Raw genomic sequence first — 23,161 nt, 5'->3', positions numbered from 1 at the left:
TGTAAGTTGAAGACCAAAAAAAAAAAAAGCCATGACTTGCTAACAATGGCAATAACTACCCCTCACCAACCATATCTCCTTATTTATAGGCTTGCTACACTGCTCCTCTGAAGAATACTGTGACTGCTCTATTAGAGTATATCGATCTTTTAAACAGGTATTCAAGGGGCCCTTCAGGGGGGGGGGGGCCTCCTGGGGCCCGGGGCAAAATGCCCCAGTTGCCCCCCTGCTGATAGACACAAGCATACCTGCAATGTTTGAATCTATAAGTTTTAATGAATAAAAGATTTGTAAAAATATGGCATATTAGCTACCTTCATTCACCTTGTCACACCCATCACTCAGGATTGCTAGATTATGATTATTGATTATTATTATTACTGAGCAGTCAGCCCTGCTGGTGTGCTCAGATTTGCCCGAATATATGTAACACAATTACAACAATGATTGTGGTCCAGTTATAAAAATGTCAGCATCTGCAACTTCAACAAGATCTACTCGGCTGGTAAGGAGTTTCAATCATTAATTGTTCTAGAAAAATACCTATTTTGGTGAGCTGTGGTAGATACATGTGGTAAGATGTAGTGCAGTGGATGGTACTGTCTCGTGGATCGTGATGTTGGTAAGTAGTATGGAGGAATTGTAAGTGATATTTGTTGGTACTGAAAAAATTTGCTTTTAAGTGATAGGACCGTTATATAGCTGGTAAAGTACTAATAGACTTGTTACTGTTGATTTTTGCCATTTTGGCCGTTGTGAAGTCTTAAAAGCTGCTTTAAAGGCTTTGAATGTCTTAAATAACAGCAATACGATAATTATTTATAGAGGCGCTTATTACGCACGAAGGTGTTGGTTGACAATTTCGGTTAGTTTGACTTTGGTTTCAGGTGAATTTGTAATAATACTAGAAAAATATGCATATTTTCATGAGTTCATCTGATCTTGGCCTTAGTATTTACGGCTGGCTCCTCCACAAGGTCGAGGGGGGGGCATTTGCCCCAAATGCCCCATCCTGGATCCGCCATTGCTGTATAGTAGGAGTCTCTGTATGCTTCATGTGTATACTGAATGATTGAGAGTAGAAACACTAAATTGTTGTATCCTAAACACTCTTCATCATAGGCGGCGGAAAGGGGGGGGGGGGGGGGGGGGGAGGGGCTAAAGGCCCCCCTCAGAATGATATCACACCGGAATTATCTTTCTTGGAGTGGGGCTGAAAACCGTGATAAAGATCGAGATACTCTAACAGAGCAGTCACTCTAATAAAGTAGTCAGTGTGTAGCGAGCTATGTAAGGATTTTTATGTAGTTTATCAGCTAGAAATGGTAGCTGGTGAGGTGGAAAGCTCTTGTCAGTTGGTTGTGACCTTTTTTGGTCTCACCTTACCAAACTATAGAAATAAGTCTGGGTCAGCTCAGCGGAGCCCCCCCTCATATCAACTACTTCCTCCGCTGCTGCTCTTCATTATCAAACAAATTCATTACTGCATTAAATGAAGCACACAAAAAATAGATGGATAACATATTTGAACTTTCAAAAAGGGAATGGAACTACTAAACCAAGCCAGGAAACAAGAAGGGATTGCTGGGGTGGTAATGTAAACCACCAATCCTTCCTTTGACCCAACTCACATAGCAAAACCCATTATATAGCTACCGATGCTAGCGGTAGTTGGTAAAATGCGGATTTCCGGAATTCCGTTACGGAATTCCGCATCCATTAATGTTATCACGTGATTTCAAAACGAGTCATTTTGTGGTATTTAATATTCTCGCTCGTTACTATGTAATGGACGCTGCGTTAGAAGTAGGTGACAGCAGCAGCAGCCAAGAAGAAGAGAAGGAACCATCGTCGAAGAAACGCTATTCTCGCTTGTTCGAAATGGAAGCTAAGTTTGAAATAGATGACTGCAGCAGTGGTGGAAGAAGAGAAGGAACCAGCGTCGAAAAAACGTTATCCTCGGTCGTTAGAAATGGATGAAACGTTAGAAGTAGATGACTGCAGCAGCGAAGAAGAGGAGGAACCAGTACCGAAGAAACAAAGGTAAGCCATGGTGTGCAATGAGTAACTCAGCGTAGCTATATTCGGCTGCCAGTAATTTAACTAAGTACACGGCCGTCGAGCATGGTAACTTCCTGAGGAAGCACTAACTTGCACCGCTTGAGTCTGGGCGGCTTGTTACAGCGGTGTTGTGAGCGCTGTTCAAAAGCTATGCATGGGTCCTTTGGTATGTGTGCAGACTAATTTGGTACATGGCATAGTTCAACATCAGGAACAACAATCACATAAATTGCTTGTGCTCTATTAGAATATGGGTGTGTGTTCTATTAGAGTATTTCGATCTGGATTTTATAAAATTGCCTCCCCCATAATTCCGGAATTCCGCGCGGAATTCCGGAAATCCGAATTTTACCAACTACCGATGCTAGCTCCATATTGCTCTGTCTTGGGACCATTGTTCAAATCCTGTCAAAAGTTGTATAGTAATGGCTACTGCTAGATCTAGTTTTGTCTCAGGCTAGGCTGTACTTGACAAAATTTGTTCCAAGACAAAGTAACACTTAGTAAATGTGGAGTTAGTATCACTGCATGAGTTCAAATAGATGAATAGAGCATTATGTAGCTAAATTGTGACAGTCAATATAGGGATTTGCAGCAGTCTTTTTTTTTTTTTTAATTTAATCGATAAAATTTAAATAACCTTATTAAAATTTAAAGTGTGTGGTGTATGTTTTATTTGAGCATAAATGATTATCCAAACAATTCATTTATCTGAACACTTTTATGATCATTGCCTGATACCACGGAGATGTAGTTACAGCTTGTTGCTATAGGCAGATGTTACAGGTGAGAGAGATGGTACAGATGAAGTTGTTTGTTGACACAAATAGTGACACTCGATTGGCTAGAAGAGGTATGTAAAACACACACCCCATAGTTTACATGTTATGGTAACAGTGTTAAGAGATATCAATGAGAGAGGACGAGAGCTAGAGCAAGTGTTGACTCAGTACACACAATTTGTGAAACCAGCTTTTGAAGAGTTTTGCTTGCCTGTAAGTATCTGTGTAACACAGCAATGCATTCACATAAAGATACATACTAACAAATGAACTATGACATTTTCAGCTCTCTAAATTACTGACTGTAGGTGAACAAGTGTAGGAATTTCCAAGCTAGTAGGGACCACTACAGTAAAATACTTAAACAAGCTAGGGGGGATCACCACCTGACAGTTCATGCCAGGGCTAACACAATCAGGAGACTGTGTGTGTGTGTGTGTGTGCCTGTGTGGGGATTGTCGCACTCTTCTTCTCTTGTAGACTAAGAAATATGCTGATGTCATTATACCCCGAGGGGCAGAGAACAATGGTAAGTGATTTCCCCTCAAATAATAATGATGTCATTCCCTCACAATAGTGGCCATCAATCTCATTGTACAACATATTAAAGACATTTTGGAGGGGAAATGTTACCCCCCCTCCCCCCCAAGTCCAGTCTATCCCCTCGTTACTGTCAACAGTCTGACTCCTACCTCATGTCAAGACCACACTGACCTTGTTGTCATGGTTACTGTTTGAATAGTGAGATTATACATTTTATAAATTGTTTATGAATAATTGCTAAGTTGTTGCTTCATTGCCAGTCTTACAGTTATTCATCAGGATCTTGTGGCAACACTTGATGTTAGCTGGAATGGGAATGGAGAACATGTGAGTAGAACTGATACGATAGAACCCTGCCATCTTCTGGTCATATAAGGACTAACTCTCCTGACCTAGGTCATACTAGATGACTACATTAAAAGATGCATTTGGGAATATTCAAACTGGCTGGTTTAGACTGGTGACTTTATTAGAGCAGGTTTTAAAAATATCAATCTAAAACACTAAAATGTTTAGTAATATACACACTTGGGACAAATGGCTAATTCTCTTTCATGATCATGCAAAGCTGTGCACAGAATTGGTGACATTATTGCATTTTTCAAGTATAATCACACTGGTTGTGGGGTACACAATCAAGAACAGCCAAGCTGTGAAAAAACAGTATGGAGGGCTTTAAAAGTGAAATCAAAGATGGGAGCCAAGAAACAGCAGCAGATAAATGACATGGTGTGTAATTGTGACAATGACCACGATGAAATTCAATGATTAAGATTTCCAACAATAATTATTATCATACACCACCCTAGATCACTTCTCTACTACCTCACAAAGGACACCCACTAAACAGGGAGTAGACATTGAAACTGTTAAATGTAGCCAGACCACCTCTAAATAACTAACCTCTAAAACTACGCAGTTCATAGTTAGCTACTTGTCGTCGTAATGCTGTCCATTTGCAACGTAGGTAACTACCTGACCGAGCCCTATTGGAGGATCATGTGATACTGAGTGGGTGGAGCTGACTTAGTCTTACGGTGGCCAATCAGATTCAGCCATTTTCTTCCAATCGACTTCCTCCTCATCCGTGGCGGATGATTGGCTAAGTCTGTTGTTGATGAAACAAACTACACCCCTTACAGTAGGCGTGGCTTACTCTTGTACAAGTCGAATATTATCTAGTTTGCACCATGAAACTGGTGACTCTAACTGTTTCCAGCACATGAAGAACACCCTAAATATAGTAACATGTACAGTGTACAATACTATATATATAACATACCATTTCTGACGACACTGATGAGAATTTCTTGTTTTAACTTTCCTAGCCACTATTTTCCAATTAATATCATCCTCTCCACATTCTGTCACAGCAGATACCAGTAACTCTACTTCTTGCTTACTCCATGTACCTAGCAACGGAATACTTAAACAATAAGTGGCTAAACTATTATACTATATAATTGGCTGTGAGCATGTCTGTTTATGAGACCAGTGTCATCATGCTTGCTGTCTACACCACAGAATACTACCATCTAGGAGTTGTAGCTAAATTCGCTATTTGCAGTAGAGACATGTCCCCACTCACATCTCATTCTGTATGGTCCATATTGACTGAAAGATGTGAGTGGGACATCTTGTGTTTACTCCCTATTAGATTGTTAAAACTGCTTGCAAACGATTGCATACTTATTGGCAGAATTCAGGAGGGGCTATAAATAAGGTACTGAAAATAGTGTACATTGGAGTGGACCAACCCCTTATGCTATAAGACATGGGTGCAGCTGGAAAGTTACCAAAAACATTAACATAAAACCATCACACAAAAACTGTAATAGAACTAGTAAATGTTTTATGAAGTAAACATTGAATAAGCAAGGGAGGTCATCTACACCAGCTACTCTAGTTGACATTTAATCTCTATTTCATCCTGTCAATAGTGTAGCCGTGACTAAAGTAGGGATTAAATGCCCTATTATATTGGGATAGAAACATATAATCATACAGATCGACCACGTGAAATTTACAGTAGAAATTTCATGCATGAGTAGACACAGCGTCCTCCTCCAATGACCCATGCAATGCACATGTTGTAAACTACTGGCACATACCCACAAGACTTAGTCTCTAGTCAATTAAGCAGTACTTTTTATAATAGGAATCGTCTATATTTTCTGTAGTGACTAGATTGATTGCAGAGGGATTTTTTGCAATATATATCGATATATCTCTGATACTCTGGTTGCATCATGATACCAATATCATGCTCGCATATCACTATTTCGATTACACAATCACAAAAAATGTGAATGCCTGGTTTTGTGCAATTCAATAATGTAGCTTGCTTGTTTACTAGTTTCCTAGATTGTACTAAACCATGAAAAAGTATTGGCCACTTGTGCATTTAATTAACTCTAATATGAAGTTATGTATTTTTGCACTATAGCAATGTAGCTGGTTGCTTACCACTTTCCCGAACTCTTGTTATCATACAGTACAATATTACTTTATATTAGGGATCATGCAGAACGTCTATTTCCCTACTTTTTATTTCTATGATACCTAATCAAACTTAAAATTCCTAATTTTTCCTTATACTTGTATAACAGTGCAATGATGTGTAGCTGGTACTTGGCTATGAACATTTACTAGCAGCCCACACAAATAATTTCACTTCTAGAAATAGTAACATTATGTATCATATATAACATACCGTCATGTATCAAGTAACATTATGTATCATATATAACATACCGTCATGTATCAAGTAACATTATGTATCATATATAACATACCGTCATCAAGAGTTCATAATATATATACTAAGGAGAGTATCCTACTCTCATATACCCCTGTAGAAAGGCGTATCGTGAAGTTATGATGTAACGACAAGATGTTGTGGTTTGTGACGTACAGGATGCCGTAAAAGTGCAAGAATCATTAGCATCGTTTCACACTTGCGACGCTCAGGATAGCCGTATTCGCAAATGGCCTAGTAAGAAACGCCTACGAAGCGGTCTTAACCCATGAAGGAACGATTGTAGTTGGGTGAGAAACGCTTAGAGCTGGAGTTAATTTGGTTGCTAGCGACGTTGGTAGGCACGCGTTCAATCGATACCATGTTCAACTAATGACATCATTAATTATACAAAGAAAAACGGGCGAACTCAGAAGTGTTACATCATAACTTCACGATACGCCTTTCTACAGGGGTATATGAGAGTAGGATACTCTCCTTAGTATATATATTATGAACTTTTGCTGTCATGTATCAAGTAACATTATGTATCATACAGTACAATAGTACTGTATATTAGGGACATCGAAGGTGTGGGGGCGATCCATGATATAATATAACCCAAAAACCTGCCGCGAGTTTTCCTCACAACGACATGATAGTATTGGTTGGGTAAAACCAAGTCCAAAAGTGTCTTCAGATCGACCCGAAACGTTTCCATCAAGTTGCTACAGAATTTTTAAAAAAATTTAGTCAATGGAATTTTCTACTGCCTGCCTACCTGCCTGATGTCTTCAGTCAAGCGTAGCGGAAAACCGGCTACAGCTACAGCCCTAATTCTTTCGCAGAAACGTTTCTAGATCGCTTAAGAAAAAACCTTTGGTATATTGATAAACATACAATACTTGCGCTAGCTATTGTCTTACCTTTTATCCTTCTTTACCATGGCCATCAGTCAAGGTTCTCCCGCTGAGTGTTAATAGACTACAGTACGGCTTCCATACCAGTGTATATTGCATCAAACTATTCGAATACTCGTGGTCGCCGGTTGTACCAAAAACACACGCGTACGTCAGACTCGCTGTTGATATCGATCAGAGAGAGCAACTCACGGCGGACTATATAGCAATGTGTAAGTCAATAAATATAGTTTAATTAGTAACAATGTTAAACCGAGTCGGGTCATCCAGGTCCTGCTTTACAGATTATTCGGGTCTGACGCTACGTGCTAAATTAAATGTGGATGTGTTACCACACGTCATAGTGTAGCTCTGCTTCTTTCGTGAGCCACACCCAGTTACGTAAATTACTGTCTGTAGACATATGGTAGCCACGCCCATGTAGATATGCACGAATCCACGTCCATTATTGTCTGCAGGCTTATGTAGAGCCATGCCCACTGATCAGTTGTTATTGTATGAGTCATAATCTAGTATAATAGTGCTGTGAGTAACTCAGCAGATATTTAGTGGTCATGAGCTTGCAAAAAAACTTCACAAACAAGTATAAGAAAAAATTGGGAATTTTAAATTAGATTAGGGACAATGTATAATGTGTAGCACAGTAGGGATATTCACTTCTTATTGTTTTACAGTATTTGGACATTACGTACTACTCCGATCCAGCTTGTTTCAGTACTTTTTATTGCAGCATTATACATTGTCCCTAATCTAATTTAAAATTCCCAACTTTTTCTTATACTTGTCATATATAACATACCGTCATGTATCAAGTAACATTATGTATCATATCAGTTGCTACACAGCTATTAGATACAGATACACTTTCAAGCATATCGCACATCACTAGTTTCTTGTACCATTAGTAACACTAGTGTGTTGTGTAACGGACTGAAAATAGAGTAATGGCCACTCCACTTTTCAGTAATTGCACAAAAATTTATAATATGCTTGACACCATTCCTTTGATGTGGTATGCAATAAGTAAACAAACAAGTACAGGGAGCATCAGATATCCGAATACTTAATTTATCAAGTGACAGCTTAATTAGAGTACAAGTGTATGTTTTACTAGATGAATAAAAAAATTGAAAAGTTTAAGAGGGAGAATAGGGACCACTGAAAAGTCATGAAACAAGAAGGGATCGCTGGGATTGTAATGTAAACTACAAATCCCTATTTTGACTCTGTCATAAATCTTTAGTTACATGCTCTGTCATGTTGAAGTGAGTCAAAATAGGGATTTGTGGTTTACGTTACCATCCCAACGATCCCTTCTTGTTTCATGGCTTTTTTTCAGCAAACCCTATTCTCCCTCTTAAAATTTTCAATTTTTAGTTTATGTACTTTTTATTAATCCAGTGATGGATTATGGATTGATAATGAAGACTGTGGTGAATAGTGTAATTTTGCATTCTGCATAGTAACACCGTCAACATTTCAGCACACACATGAAGCTGATCAAATTGCAATGTGTATACAGACAGAGTCTCCTAATATGAGCTACAATTTACATTACTGGTGTCTTTTTAATAGCTGTGCAAGGATTGTTGTTATACACTTGACTGCATTATTATAGTATTTACGTGACTGCTCTATTAGAGTATTTAATCTGGATAACTCGCCCACGTACAATAATCACGTAGTGAAAAAACCACCTTGCAACAAAGTCATAAGCACAGATTACGCACACTAACTCTGAGTGTGGTATTGTATGGCTTCTTGTGCATTAGTGTGTTTTAGCAAGAAGAAACAGCCCGGTTTGGGCTGCTTCCATCCGAAAACAAAATCAAAAATAGGTAATGGACACGCACAATGATCCATTCAGCAAGCCTTGCTACTTTTTATCCCAGGATTCTCCTTGTAAACTCTGTGAAAGAAAATATTATGAATAATAAGGCCACATATAAAGTTTAATTATTACTTTCTTTTCCCCGCCCTTATCACTGTTTTTCTCAGGGCCGCCCAGAACTGTAAGTTGAAGACCAAAAAAGAAAAAAGGGTCATTACATGCTGACAATGACAATAGCTACTCCTCACCAACCGTATCTCCTCATTTATAAGCTTGCTCCTCTGAAAAATACTGTGACTGCTCTATTAGAGTATCTAGATCTGACTGCTCTATTAGAGTACATCGATCTTATAAACAGGTATTCAAAGGGCCCTTACGGAGCCTCCTGGGGCCCCTTTCAGGCTGGGGACTGGGGAAAATGCCCCAGTTGCCCCTCCCCCCCACTGTGGGCGGCCCTGGTTTTTCTTACCTCATTAAGGATTTTTAGCACCACTGGTGGCTAAGGGAGGCCAATTAGCACCTTTTATTGTTGGTACCTCATTCTAAGAAAATTGCAATTGGAGTTATAAAATAAAAATCCACCCTCCCACACTGCTATATTTTGAGTGCAGGAGGATGAGAAACTAATAATTAAGTTTATGTGGCCTAATATGAACTAACAGGCAAATTTCAGTTTTGTCTGAAATACACTTACTGTTTCCTTTTCACTTGATACTTAGCCACTAGTGGACAAATATTCATTGCAAAGAACCGCTGGAGCATTGTTTTGAGTTGAAGGATGCTCGTTTTTAGGTGTGCGTTCTAATAGTATTTTTGCAAAAAAAAACATGGGCAATCCCTATTATGAACCCACTACCGTGGTTCATGATTAGAACAAGCTCACTGAATGGCTGTGTAACTTCATGTACTTTCCAATTAAATGAACACCCAGTCTCTAGAGTCGTACCGTTACATTTTTACTGATATTTCAAGTACCTACCTTAGAAGTAACTGTAAGTACAAGAACCAACTACTTCATCACTGCACACATTTATTAGCTACACCATAAATAGAATTTCAATGTATTTATTATTATTATTATTATTACTAGGACCGCGTCACATACAACCAAGTACATACACCAACGTGACAGCCCCCCGGTGAGGCTATTAGGTGGTGAATGCATTATCCCCAAATCAACTCAATATGTCACAGTAGTGACAGATATAACACAATAGTGGCATCGTAACTAAAGGCCACCAGTAGCTAAGTGCCAGTACATCATTGGTGTGGTAATGGCACAGTGATGTGTACAAAGTATATGTATACAAAACATACAGGAGAGAACTATACATTATTGCAGTATTGTATGCAGCAATACATTATAGGCAACATCACCATGCAGATAATAATTATTAGCCAATATACAGCAATGCATATCAACATCAACTAGAGCTAAGTAAGGTTCATCAGTGATGTAGCAATGGCACAGTGATGGGTGACACACTATAGTTATGCATACACAACTTTCAGGAGATAGCTACACAATGCTGTAGGCGTATGCAAGCCAGATGAACCAGATAAAGGAAGACAGCCAAGCCACTAGAGCCTAGTAGCTACACCAGGTGAAGGCAAAAAAGATTAAGCATGTATTGAATTGCCTGACACCAACACAAAGAAAGTTCGCCATGCCAGCTGCACAAGACAAAATTGTTTACTTGTATTTTATATGTAACTGTAAGCTTATTGTAAAGAGCGTGGCATATGTCAGTTTAATGTTTTCTTAGTATTAGTATTAGTATTAGTGATTTAGGATACATAGGCAATGCCTGTATATGATCCTATTCTATAGCTAGCAAAATAAAATCTAACATAATTTAAATTAGCTACCAGTCATGATCGATAGTAAACATTTGTGAGGAGAAGTGTTGATCCAGTAGGTTTTTAAAACTGTTGATAGATTGGGCTGCAATCACATTCTCTGGTAAATTGTTCCATACATTAATGCTCCTTACTGCAAAAAAGTTTGATCTTGGCCGGGTGACAGCACGTGGTTTAAAAAATTTGGCCCCTGGTAGAACTGCATGTATTGGTAGAAAAGAAGTCAGATAGCTCGAGTCCAATGTCATTATAAATCATTCGATAAATAAGAATCATGTCACCTCGTAAGCGACGATACTGCAGGGATGGCAAACCTAATATTGATAAACGTTCTGAGTACGGTAGATCATTAAAGTTAAACAAATACTTGGTAAACCGTCGTTGCACACTTGTTGTATTGTTTATTTACGTGAATGAATCCACTGGCAGCTGGCATGGAGACTTGAGATGTTACAAACATAAAAACTTACTTGTAATCTTCTTGTTTACACAAGTGGCTTCTGGCTCTCCTGCACGGGCATCACTAATCTTCTTCGCGCAATATGTAAGTAATTAAGCAAGGGTGTGGTACTGGGCGTTATATAGAATTACACGTATGGTCAAGTCATCAGCACAAACAGGAGCGACGATTATACGTTTGTGCCTTCATTCACAGGCGAATCTATCCCCGGTTAGTTCATGTCTCTAGGCCTCGTAGTTTTCTCAAACATTAATTTTTAATTATTTATTTATGACGTAATTTTAACCGCGTTTCGTATTATTCTTTAGTACTTGGTTGTATAACTAGGACCGCGTCTCATACAACCAAGTACATACACCAACGCTGCAACCTACCCATTGGGCAAGTATAAACAGTGCTATAGGAAACACTCAGAGCAGTGTGCATGTACCTGTGGAAATGATACATATGCATACGTACACAGGCAAGGGAGTTTAACTGGCATCAGAAAACCACAATACTAAAACACAACCTACACAAAAAACCAAGTTAAGTTAGCTATATTGAAAGTAACTATATATTGTAGGTGTGACGTGTCTCTGAAGATGACTCAACAGTGAAGTGAGGCTATGCAGAATAAGGGATATGGTGAAGGCACAATTAGCAATTGATCCCAATCAAGCCAATATGGCACAACAGACTCTGTTGTAACTAGAGGCCACTGGTGATGTACCTGTATATCAGCGGTGTGGCATTGGCACAGTGATCACAGTCTATAATATTATGCATACAGCCATGCACAACATACAGGAGATAGTTACACATTGTTGTATATGCAGCACTGCATCGGCTTCTTGTTTAGCTATTACAGACTCACAGTAGACTAGTAGTTAAGCCGAGTGGAAAATAATTCCAGCCGCCAGCAAGCCAGATGATGGTGCATATCAAAACTTGTGTAAGATATTCCGGATTTCCGAATGGGTTACGCCCGTTTCGTATAAGATAACACCGTCCTCTAAACAAGGCGCCGTAACTTCCGCGTACTTTGGTTGACAGACACGAAGTTTGGTTTATCAGATTCCTTGATGAAAGGCGATTCGATTTATGTGTACGTTCTTTGTGTAGTAACGATGGGGAAGCTAAAAAGGAGCCTTGTACCGCAAAATTTACGTGTTCAGAATGCCCGTAAAAACGTGTTTTTAAACATATTTCTATAAACTAACCTGTTTAACAATTTGTACAGTCGGAGTCTTATTAAGCATCCTTCGCTGCGTAGAATGATACCAAATTTAGCTAATTTGGTTGAGGATAACAACTTGTAAATTGAGATTTTCCTGGCAAGATAATTAAATTTTCCAATAGGTTAATGTATGGAGCGCGTATTATGTCATCATCAGCAGTAAGTAACTGTCACTATGGCGACATTTTCCCATTTGTACGGTCGGAATTGGATAGAGAAATTCAAGAGCTTTCTTTTATTGTATGGTGTGCTGTAGAAACTTTGTGAGTTAAAGGTTGTAAATTAGTGTTTTTGTGTGTAGTGTAAAATACATGTATTTTGTATTGGACAACAAATGACAAGGAATGATGAGATTTTATGGCCAGCCTGTTTTACCAAGTTGAGGTTTCAAAAAAAGATGTTAAACAGATATTTAATGCATAATTCTTAATTTTTAAAGGTTTAACCAGTGTTTGAAAACTTTTAATGTTGACCACCTGAAAATGCTTGATTTGACAAATCCTATACATATGTTTTGATATGGGCGGTCAGTAGCTATAATGAAAATAATTCCAGCGGCTAGCAAGCCAGATGAAGGATGCAGATGTATAATACAACTACCGGTACAAGTATTACATTACTCATTACCTTGCTGTTCCAGCTGGTTGTTTATGAGCATATCAGCTGGTATCCCAACTGGTCATCAGCTGGTTGTTCACTGCATGACGCCTGGAGCGCATATCCTGCACACAAAATACACAGTTACAAACATTTAAACATAGTTGTAATGTTGTTGTTTACCAGTAAAGTGGCGCCTGGCCTTTCCACATGTTTACTAATCTTCTCATTCGAGCAATCTGTAATTAAACAAGGGCGTGGTGCCGGGAATTATATAGAATTACACGTACGGTAAAGTCATCAGCATGAACAGGCGTACTTATTATACAATTGTGCCTTCATTCACAGGCGAATCTATCCCCGCTTAGTTCATGTCTCTAGGCCTCGTAGTTTTCTCAAACATTATTTATTCATTCATTATTAATGACGTAATTTTAACCGCATTTCTTATTATTCTTACTACTTGGTTGTATAATTAACACTTTACAGTGACCAGCACTGAAGGTCTGACAGCAACATGTGCTGCAGCCTTAGGATTACCTAACCTAATTCAGTTACATCATACAGTACAATAGCACTGTATATTAGGGTTCATGAAAGTTTGGGCTTTTCTGGCCAAAATTATCACCATAAAACTAGCTACCTCACAATACATTCATGGCACCTTGGCAGTATCAAAAAGTTGCTACAAAATTTTAATTGAGTGGAATTTTCTACTGACTGACTGATGCCTTCAGACAAACGTAACTTGATAACAACTAAGACTACAGGCTTGATTTTTTCACTGTTCGATGTTGCTTCAACCCTACTGGTGCCTTTTGGTATACCACAGTACACACAATGCATTCTTCATGGACTTACCAGTGTCCTCCTTTGTGTCCCATTTATCTTTGCTGACAGCACAAGATATCAATTCGCAGTTGCACTGCATGTGGCTTCGATGGGAATTGTCCCGAGTTTTTCATTGTCACTGGATCGAGGTCCTTCTCCTAGTGTTCTTCATTTGTAACACTGTGTAACGGGCTGAACATAGCTGAAAACGAAGCACAACAGCCACTTTGCTATTCCAGTAACTGATAGTTAGGTGAGTGTTCAGATGAACACAATAATCATGGTGAAATTGATTCTTCTAATGTGGTATGTGTGGCTTCATCAGTCATAATAATGTTACAAAAAGTAAACAAAAAAGTATAAGGAAAAATTTCAAGCTTCATCATAGAAATAAGTAGTCACACAAAGGAGGTTGGCTACACCTGAAGATATATTAGTGGATATTAAACGCCTACTTAAGTCTATATATACTCAACCTCCCTTGTTCTATCACTTTTTATTTTTATGATCCCTAATCAAATTCAAAATTCTCAGCCAAATAACAAAAATAATAAATCTGTGAAGTCACTGAAAATGCAAACCAGTTCACAGGCTAGTCCAGTACACTCTATTGCTATGGTTTGAGAAGAAGTGCCGATAATGGTGCTCACAAAAACAGTATATGACCACTAGAAATATAAAATAGTTATGATGAACTGCTCCCTGTATTAGAGTTGATATTTTTCTAGGACATGAATTTTCACAGAGTTAGAATTGCTTTCAGGCATCCATTGTGCCAGTCAAGATGTTACGTTATTCTCGCACGAGATAAGAATCAGAATATAATAGCCAATTCCGATACTTCATGAAAACAGCAGAATCGGCCCAATAATAATACTAAAATCAGTGCAGCCCTACCATTCTCCCTTACTAGGTCAGATGAAAATAGTGAAACAAGGAAGGTTTCCTATACTTGTGGACATTTAATCCCTATAATCGAACTTAAAATTCCTTACAATAAGCAATATCAAATATACTGTAACATGTAACAGGAAATTTCAGTGCTACATGCAGCAAATATACTTGCAATGCTAAACCACAATTCTCAGTGGCGGATCCAAGGAGGGGCACATTCCCCCCTCCTCCTCCAAAAAAGAGAGAACTTAAAATCAAGATGGAGATACTGTAATAGAGCAGTCTGTCAAAGTCAAATACTCTAATAAAACAGTCACCACATGAGAATCCTCCAGTCACTGAATATGAAAACTTGCAACCGCAGCACCATCCCATGGGCACTAATAGCTAGCTAAGGATTCTGCAGATAAAATGCACATGGTCCATTGTATGCCATCCTATATGATAATTGGCTCATAACTGAACTATACTTATTGCCTACTGTCACCGATCCCTACACCTCAAGCTACAATTCTTGTTCACAATGGTATGTTATAAGGGTGGATTTAGGGGCGGGGGTGGGGGGTGGGGAACTACCTCCAAAATTTTACTATCTGCTAGCTAGGACAATAGTAGAAGCTACAGTACAGGTGCAGTTGCATCTGAAGCATACATGGACAACGAAAATATTGAAAGAGTGAGAAGAGAGAGCTAATCTCTTCTAGGAATCAACAAGAGGGGAACAAAGGGGTAAAAGCTGCTAAACACTGAAATACTCTAATGGAACGAAATAGAACATCTATCATTAAAATTCTTTACACTACAAAGAACAGAGACCAACTCCCACTTTACTCCCACTTTTAACTTATACTGCAGCATTTATGTTGTGCCCTTTATATGAAAGTTAGTTACCACTGCTAGAAAATAATGATGTCATGAAATATATAAAGTTCCTTTAGTTTCTGGGTGCTCCATATGCCTACCACCCTTGTGCCCCCCCCCCGTCAAACCCATACATGCTTACCACACACAGATCCCAATCCATCAAACTTCACCCTTACTGAATGATCTGTTCGGTCCATCTGACTTCCTATTTTCGCCCACCGATTACCATATTGCTGCTGTAACCTAGCAACTGAACAATATCAGAAAACACAATCACACCTACTCAACTGACATTTTTAGCTGCTCTACTTCATCCTCTGTAAACCTTTTGTCATGGTAACAACACAGCTAGGGATCACATGAGCCTGCTCACCTGCCCACAGTAGAAGCCGAAGGGAACAATCTCAAAATTTGTTGATAGACATGAAACAATGGACGCTTTATACCCCAAGCTGTAATGTATGCCAATAAGTGATGAATCAAGACTTAATCTAATGAGCCTTATCCGAAATTACGTCACAGACATAAAAATGGCCGCTGTAGTGTGGGGACGTTCGTAAAATTTGTATGGGCGACTATGGGGAGAAATTTTTTGAGCGGCAATATCTCAGCCAAGGCGGAAGATATCGAGCTCTAACCAACAGGTATGGTGATAAATTTGCTGAAAGAATAGGAATCTAGCGTTGTTTTGAAAATCAACCGAAAATCGCTTTTACGTACTTATTGTAATGTCTTATAGCCATACCTGCTAGTTACAGTTCGATATTTTCCTTCTTGGCTGAGATATTGCCGTTTTAAAATTTTCGTCCCATAGTCGCCCATACAAATTTTACAAATGTCCCCACACTACAGCGGCCATTTTTATGTCTGTGACGTAATTTCGGATAAGGCTCATACAAGGCACACAGGTGTGTGCTGCATGGCCAAGAAAGCTGGCATGTCACACTGTGTGCATATTGACAGGAAGAAAGAAAACATGATTTTCATGCATACGTAGCTCTGTGCTCCCTTCTCTAAATTTTATACTGCAAATTCCCTCCACCTGAGCACCCCTCCACCTGAGCACCCCAAATACCAAAATTTGAGCAATATTGCTTAATGCGTGAGCCCTCAAAGTTTGGCTTAATTTCTTTGCTTTTCAGAGGTTTAGTTTTTTCTTCATCTTTTTGCACACTTTACAAAAGCCATTATAAAATCCAACTGTGCAGCTTAATCGCCTTGAAATTTCGTGCATTTCGTAGTAAGAGAAATTCATTTGGTGCAAATCTGATAAATATTCAATAGCTGAGGATGATTAACTGCACTAAAAAAGACACATTCTTGTCACATCTACAGGGTAAGCTGCTTACAGGAATAACTTGAAAATTGGTCTGCATATAGGTTAATTTTCATAGCTAAAACCTTAAAGAAATTGTAGTAACAACTACAGAATAGTAACAACTATAGAGTAGTAACAACTACAGAGTAGTAACAACTACAGAGTAGTAACAACTACAGAGTAGTAACAACTACAATCAACCCAGTGCAAAATCGAAATAGTCTAATAGAATACTCACCAAGAAATAAAATGAAGAAATCATCACAAAAATTCCCAGAGTTTAAACCATGCTGTAGGGTTCTACACAGAATTCAAATATACTAGAAAGCAGTAGTGGTCATTAGCAACTGCTACACTATTTACACGTTCTATACTGTAGCTTACCTACTTCAATATAAAACTCAGATCTCTCCTTACTCCGTTCTTGTATAAATTCTGACAAATTGGATATGTCATGTTTCTATGATGTTACTGTTACCAGTTACCATGACAATTTGTCTTACAGCTCACTTGACAATAACGACTAATGTTACTTTGTAACAATGCAATCTCTGCTTTTCTCCAACGGCCTTTGATCCACTCACCACCTGTGATGTTACCATAGAAAAGTTTATTCATTAAATATAGTTACCATAGCAACTACTTACAGTGGTACATGACAAAAATAGGTCACATGAAAAGTCATAAAGTATTAAACCTTATGAAATGATGTAGCACAATATAGTAGGGGTTATGGTTTACACTGGACAAGAAATCAACTTCAAAATACTTTTATGAACCTTGGCAGTTCCAGTTAGGTAAATCAAGTCCCATAGTGCAATCCAAAACACTATAGAATCAAATTTCTGAATGACTAACTGATGACGCTCAATAATGTTATAGGTATTTAACTGCTAGACATCACTTCTGGCCCACAAGTGGCCTTTAGCACTGATGTTTAATGTTTTCACATTGTGGTACCACACCGTATATAGTAACTGCACTTGAGCTATGCCACAATCAATCTTAACATTGTTTTTGAGTATCAAGTACAAGTAGTGGTTGAGTTCGAATAGTTGTTACATCAATATTTGAGTGATGTGGTGCAATGGACACAGGTAGCTTTCAGAAATACCCAGGCATAAGGTCGGCATGCAAGTTAATTTAATATTGATGAAAATCAAGAAATCACACTTACTTTTAAAGGACGTTTGACAAATCAAAAGTAACTAATTCATCAAATTTGTTGATGTTTTCTTTCATCCCCCTACTGTACAGTGTTTCACTAGCTATTAAAGTACTGCATGGAATAATGATGGACAGGTCCATTAACTTATCTTTTCTGTTGTCTGCTCAGTAATTGCAGCATATGTTTGACTTGGGACTCTTCAAAATGTGATCACATGATACTAAGCATTATGAAAGTATCAGACATTATCTTCCACCGATACTCAAAACAACAATGCTGATGGACTAAAGTTGATTTTAATAGCAACTCACTAGCTGAATAGATAGGTCACATGACTTGCTCCACTCTACATGTAGCTATAGTCACTAATATGAGCAGTTTATTAGCTACCATTCAGCCACTGATGGTATAGTTACATCAGTTGATGTAGTAGTGAATACAGCAACACAGCTGCAGGGATGAGAAACTGATAATTAAGTCATAGGATGGCAAAGCTATGAATGCACAAACCGTCTCCATACAGTTTGTGTGTATTAGCTATATACAAGCAATTGAATAGGTGATGAGTAGCACTGCTAAAAAATCTGAAAGTGCTGAAAGTTCTAATTAAGCATTAAAATAGCACCATGGTCAGGTGACCGTGATCAAATAGGATTGATGATGATTGGAGAGACAAGAAGTGAGTGAGACAATAAAACTACTAGGGAAGATCATGTGACAACAACTCCAAAATCTCCAGACTACAATGTGATGAAGTCAGTGTAGAAGGCACCCAGCCCACCAATGCAGTTGAGCCGCTTGTGACTGTTCTATTAAATACAATACATGATTCTTGTGATAGGGTGACAGTGATAGGGTGATAGGGTGACTGTGATAGGGTGGTACGGTGACTGTGATAGGGTGACTGTGATAGGGTGATAGGGTGACTGTGATAGGGTGATAGGGTGACTGTGATAGGGTGATAGGGTGACTGTGATAGGGTGATAGGGTGACTGTGATAGGGTGATAGGGTGACTGTGATAGAGTGACTGTGATAGGGTGATAGGGTGACTGTGATAGGGTGATAGGGTGACTGTGATAGGGTGATAGGGTGACTGTGATAGGGTGACTGTGATAGGGTGACTGTGATAGGGTGACTGTGATAGGGTGACTGTGATAGGGTGATAGGGTGACTGTGATAGGGTGATAGGGTGACTGTGATAGAGTGACTGTGATAGGGTGATAGGGTGACTGTGATAGGGTGATAGGGTGACTGTGATAGGGTGATAGGGTGACTGCCTTATCAATCTCTTTACTTATCTCAAGTGAGCCTCTAGTATAGTATACTACAGGATAGAGTAAGGGTCACGGTAGCCATGTTTTTTGTTGTTGTTTTTTTAACCAGGCGCGCGCCCACAGCCAGCTGTGGGCGTGCGCCTGGTTTACTGAAATTGTTTTCGTAAAAGTGTGTATGTGTACCTATCTACCTATCTACCTATGTTTGTCCGTACGCACCCACATGAGCAAAATCGTTAAATAATGGTAAAAGCAGCTTTTACGTAAGAAGTAAAAGCAAAATGAAGTCTGCATTAAACTTCTGCACAGGTGAACTTTGCTCTGAGGTGGCTTCTTTTTGGCGGACTGAAATACGGGTGTGGCGACTTTCTTCTGACTGCCTTCCCCTTGAGGTTTTCAGGCATTTAGCAACTGAAAAACAATGGTGCAGGCCTTGTACACTACCATAAAAAGCTTATCTCTTTGAGCTGAAAGGGGGCGTATCCCTTACGTACGCGAACAAAAATGAAGAGCAGCTTTGAGGCTTTGTCAAGAGAATTTGTGGGAAAAAAACACATTAGTCACACTATAAAACAGTTTAGAAGATACTTCTGTGCATAATATGTTGGTTAAAGCGGTTTTTTTACCAAACCCTTCCTTAGCAGTGCATAGCAACGTAATTGAACGAATTACAAAAATTTCGTGAATTACAAAAAAATCATGAATTACAAAATACCAGAGTTATTGCCAGTGTTGGGCAAGTTACTTTGTAAAAGTAACTAGTTACATTGTAAAAGTAACTAGTTACATATTACATATTACTTGCAACTGAACTATTTAGTTACAGTTACATATTACCCATAAAATAAAGTAACTGTAATAATATTACATATTATATTACTTTGTGTCCACAGCCTTAAGCTGTCACGTGTGAAACTACCACCTTATCACGTGACATGATTGCGCTGTTGGACAATATGCAAATTTTGGTTATAAGTAAGAAGCTGGTGAATAAGCTTCATTCAGTAGGCTTCATTACTTCGTTGTGGCTAGGCGTTACTCAGTGGATTACTAACGAGATCAGTAACTTCATTACTTGTAGTAATAATATTACGTAATATTAGATTTGTTACAGTAACTATATTACTTAGGTAACGCGTTACATTTGTAAGTGAAGTAGCTTGCGTTATATTACTTGTTTTTATAGCGTATTTTGTTATATTACTTTGTTACCACAAAAGTAATAATATTACATAACGCGTTACATAAGTAGCGCATTACTCCCAACACTGGTTATTGCACAACCCAAACTACCATATTGTAAAGTAGTAATACATAGTTGGTTAATTCATAGTAGCATATACTGTTTATAGTTAGTTCCAGATGAGTTTGCTAGCTGCATGGCGCCTGGTTTTTAGAAGTAGCACAACATTAACTTGTTTGTTTTTTATTAAGGCTTTACAGCACAAGTGCCGAAGGTCTGTAGGACACCTGGTCCTACAGCCTGTTTTGTTTTCTGCAGTGAAATAGATTGTAATACTGCATCTACTCCTCTTATAATTGCAATTCAAATAATATAATTACTTCATTAACACAGCGTTTATTACCTTAGTTACAACATTTATTACCTTAGTTACAACATTTATTACCTTAGTTACAACATTTATTACCTTAGTTACAACATTTATTACCTTAGTTACAACATTTAGTACCTTAGTTCTAAAATCAGTGCAGCAGCTATTCAAATTTGACCACCACATGATGCTTGAAAACAGTGTTGAAGCCATTACTTTCAAAATCAATTATTCCGTGTGGTTTAACCAATACAGTAATTAACATGTACGGATAGTATAGAAATGAAAAATTACCACCTCAGATATGGTTTCCTCTAGACAACAAGCGTCACAAGACACAGTCATACTCTGACTGCTCTATTAGAGTATCCCGATCTTTTTGCAAGTTACACCCCAGAAGCACCCGTACAAAACTATGTGAGTATGCATTAGACTATGTGAGATTTGATGTTGCTTGAACATGCGTTGGTTATGTCCCTAAACAAACATTACTGTATTGCTTAAATTTCAAGGTCTGTGTTATTGGTGCCATCTGGGTTACACTGTAGAGTCAACCTTGGGTTTCTTCTTCACCCGGGTGTGGCAGGTTTCTTCTTAAGTCACAAGAATAAGATAGAAGGGAATAGCACTTGACTGTTAAAAAAATTTACAGCACTTGCTTGACTTTACAGGCTATTACAAGAATAACCTGTTCCCCATAGTACACTGGGTGGGTATTTGATGACTCGTCATGCCCCACAGGTGAGGAATTTGATTTTTGAAAATGTCTAATCCCCCACTATTTTCCGGGAGGGGGGAAAGTATTGATATTTACCTTGACACAATAGTCACGGTCACGTGACTCACCTAACTCATTCACGGACCCGAACATGGACCGATGAAGATGGTCGTAGGGATCTGGTTCCTGCAGGTGTAGTCCTGGTGGTGTAACGTCATCACTTGTTGATATTTTTCTCCTCTTGTGAGGTGGCATCTCACTCACGTGACCACTACTACTCCCAGAGTCGGACATTGCGGACAAGGGTAATCAAACCATCTCTGAATAAGTCTTTAAGTCTTGTGCGTGTTGTGCACTAGCTTACAGGTACCAATTTACGATTAGAAATTATAAGCGCTTACACTGAAATACCACATAGGCGGAAAATTTTCGCCAATTTCGCGTTGGTACCTGCTAGGTGCTAGGTACAGGATAAAAGTCGCACTTATATTTCATTCAATTACAACAATATTTACAAATACATCGAAGGCTGCTTTAATTAGGGTAAATCTAGCCAATAAGATGACATACAACGAGAGATTGTGCCAGTCATGCTGGGCGGATTAGCTACGTGTGGTGTGCCTGTGCGTCGGGATAACAATGGATTACCATGCGTGGACGATTAATCACGAAGGAAAACGTAAGCGAAACTGATTATTATTATATAATATATTATACCGTATAGCGGAAAATTTTGGCAGGAGAAAATTTTGGCGAATTTGGCGAGTATGCATGGATTCGCCAAAATTTTATTCGCCATTTTTATAAACACTGGAAGTGCAGTAGACGCTGTTCATCGGTGAGTGAATTAATTTATTCTGTGAATACTGTTACAGCGGTGAGTGATTAATCTTCCGCAAGTATCCACAGCCAGTATTAGACTAATAGCTCAGGCAGATGGGCAATTCACTCGAGCGATTCAGCTCAGTGCCCATCATGAGTAACATGCTGGCTGTGTTACTGCTTTTTCTTTTGTTTTTTACAGTTGTCCAGCACGTGCCTTTGTGCTGGGGGTGGTAGGCAAGGACAGTCCATCAAGCCCGGGTTAAAAAAATAATAATCATGTGCAAATGCATTGCCTCGCTTGCCACATGCCAGCGTTCCAGTCTCGATTACTGACGTTGCACGTTGTTTTTATTTCAGCTAGCTATTTACATAAGACTTCGTCGATTCGAGTCAGAGGCATTGAACTGTAGTACTTTGTACGTAGACATCGCAAAGCTTCGTCACCAACGCTGTCAGATTAAAATTGCGTGGGCAAAGTAATGCCATGCACTCGCCAAAATATTATTCGCCAATTTCTGCCAATGATCAATTCGCCAAAATTTTCTCCCGCCAAAAATTTCCGCTATAAGGTATTTATTACTGTGCAGCAATCAAAAGATTACGAGAGATTATAACGCACAGGTGTGATCATAAAAGTTACTTAAGTTATTACAAAACTCATTAGGGGTAGAGGAATTAATTACATCAGCAGGGAGTTGGTTCCAT

At 38.7% G+C, this 23,161-nt stretch overlaps 2 protein-coding genes across 3 annotated transcripts; one reads left to right on the top strand and one right to left on the bottom strand.

Annotated features, from left to right (window-relative positions):
* The first annotated feature begins 1,670 nt into the window (after nt 1-1,670).
* On the top strand, nt 1,671-3,652 carry LOC136265366 (uridine-cytidine kinase 2-like). Its single transcript, XM_066060188.1, has 5 exons — nt 1,671-2,043; nt 2,835-2,914; nt 2,959-3,056; nt 3,324-3,372; nt 3,421-3,652. Exons 1-5 carry the CDS (start codon nt 1,904-1,906, stop codon nt 3,579-3,581), a joined length of 528 nt encoding a protein of 175 aa, XP_065916260.1. The 5' UTR covers nt 1,671-1,903; the 3' UTR covers nt 3,582-3,652.
* Nucleotides 3,571-22,125, bottom strand: LOC136265358 (cyclin-D-binding Myb-like transcription factor 1). Of its 2 annotated transcripts, XM_066060177.1 has the most exons (12): nt 22,033-22,125; nt 21,760-21,986; nt 17,428-17,504; nt 17,302-17,377; nt 15,973-16,051; nt 15,892-15,924; nt 15,739-15,842; nt 4,669-4,798; nt 4,543-4,620; nt 4,423-4,494; nt 4,290-4,372; nt 3,571-3,691 (listed from the first exon to the last, which is right to left on the bottom strand). In XM_066060177.1, the coding sequence occupies exons 2-12, from the start codon at nt 21,923-21,925 to the stop codon at nt 3,624-3,626; spliced, it is 966 nt and encodes a 321-aa protein (XP_065916249.1). In that variant the 5' UTR covers nt 21,926-21,986; nt 22,033-22,125; the 3' UTR covers nt 3,571-3,623. The 2 variants fall into 2 exon arrangements, with proteins under 2 accessions (XP_065916249.1, XP_065916250.1); XM_066060178.1 differs by lacking the exon at nt 3,571-3,691 and adding an exon at nt 4,134-4,228 and having other exon boundaries at nt 21,760-22,110.
* Between the last annotated feature and the right edge of the window lie 1,036 nt (nt 22,126-23,161).

Source organism: Dysidea avara, chromosome 9, assembly GCF_963678975.1.
Source record: "Dysidea avara chromosome 9, odDysAvar1.4, whole genome shotgun sequence".
NCBI lineage: Eukaryota > Metazoa > Porifera > Demospongiae > Dictyoceratida > Dysideidae > Dysidea > Dysidea avara.
The sequence above is the reverse complement of the archived record's forward strand: the minus strand, read 5'-3'. Positions and strand labels throughout refer to the sequence as shown.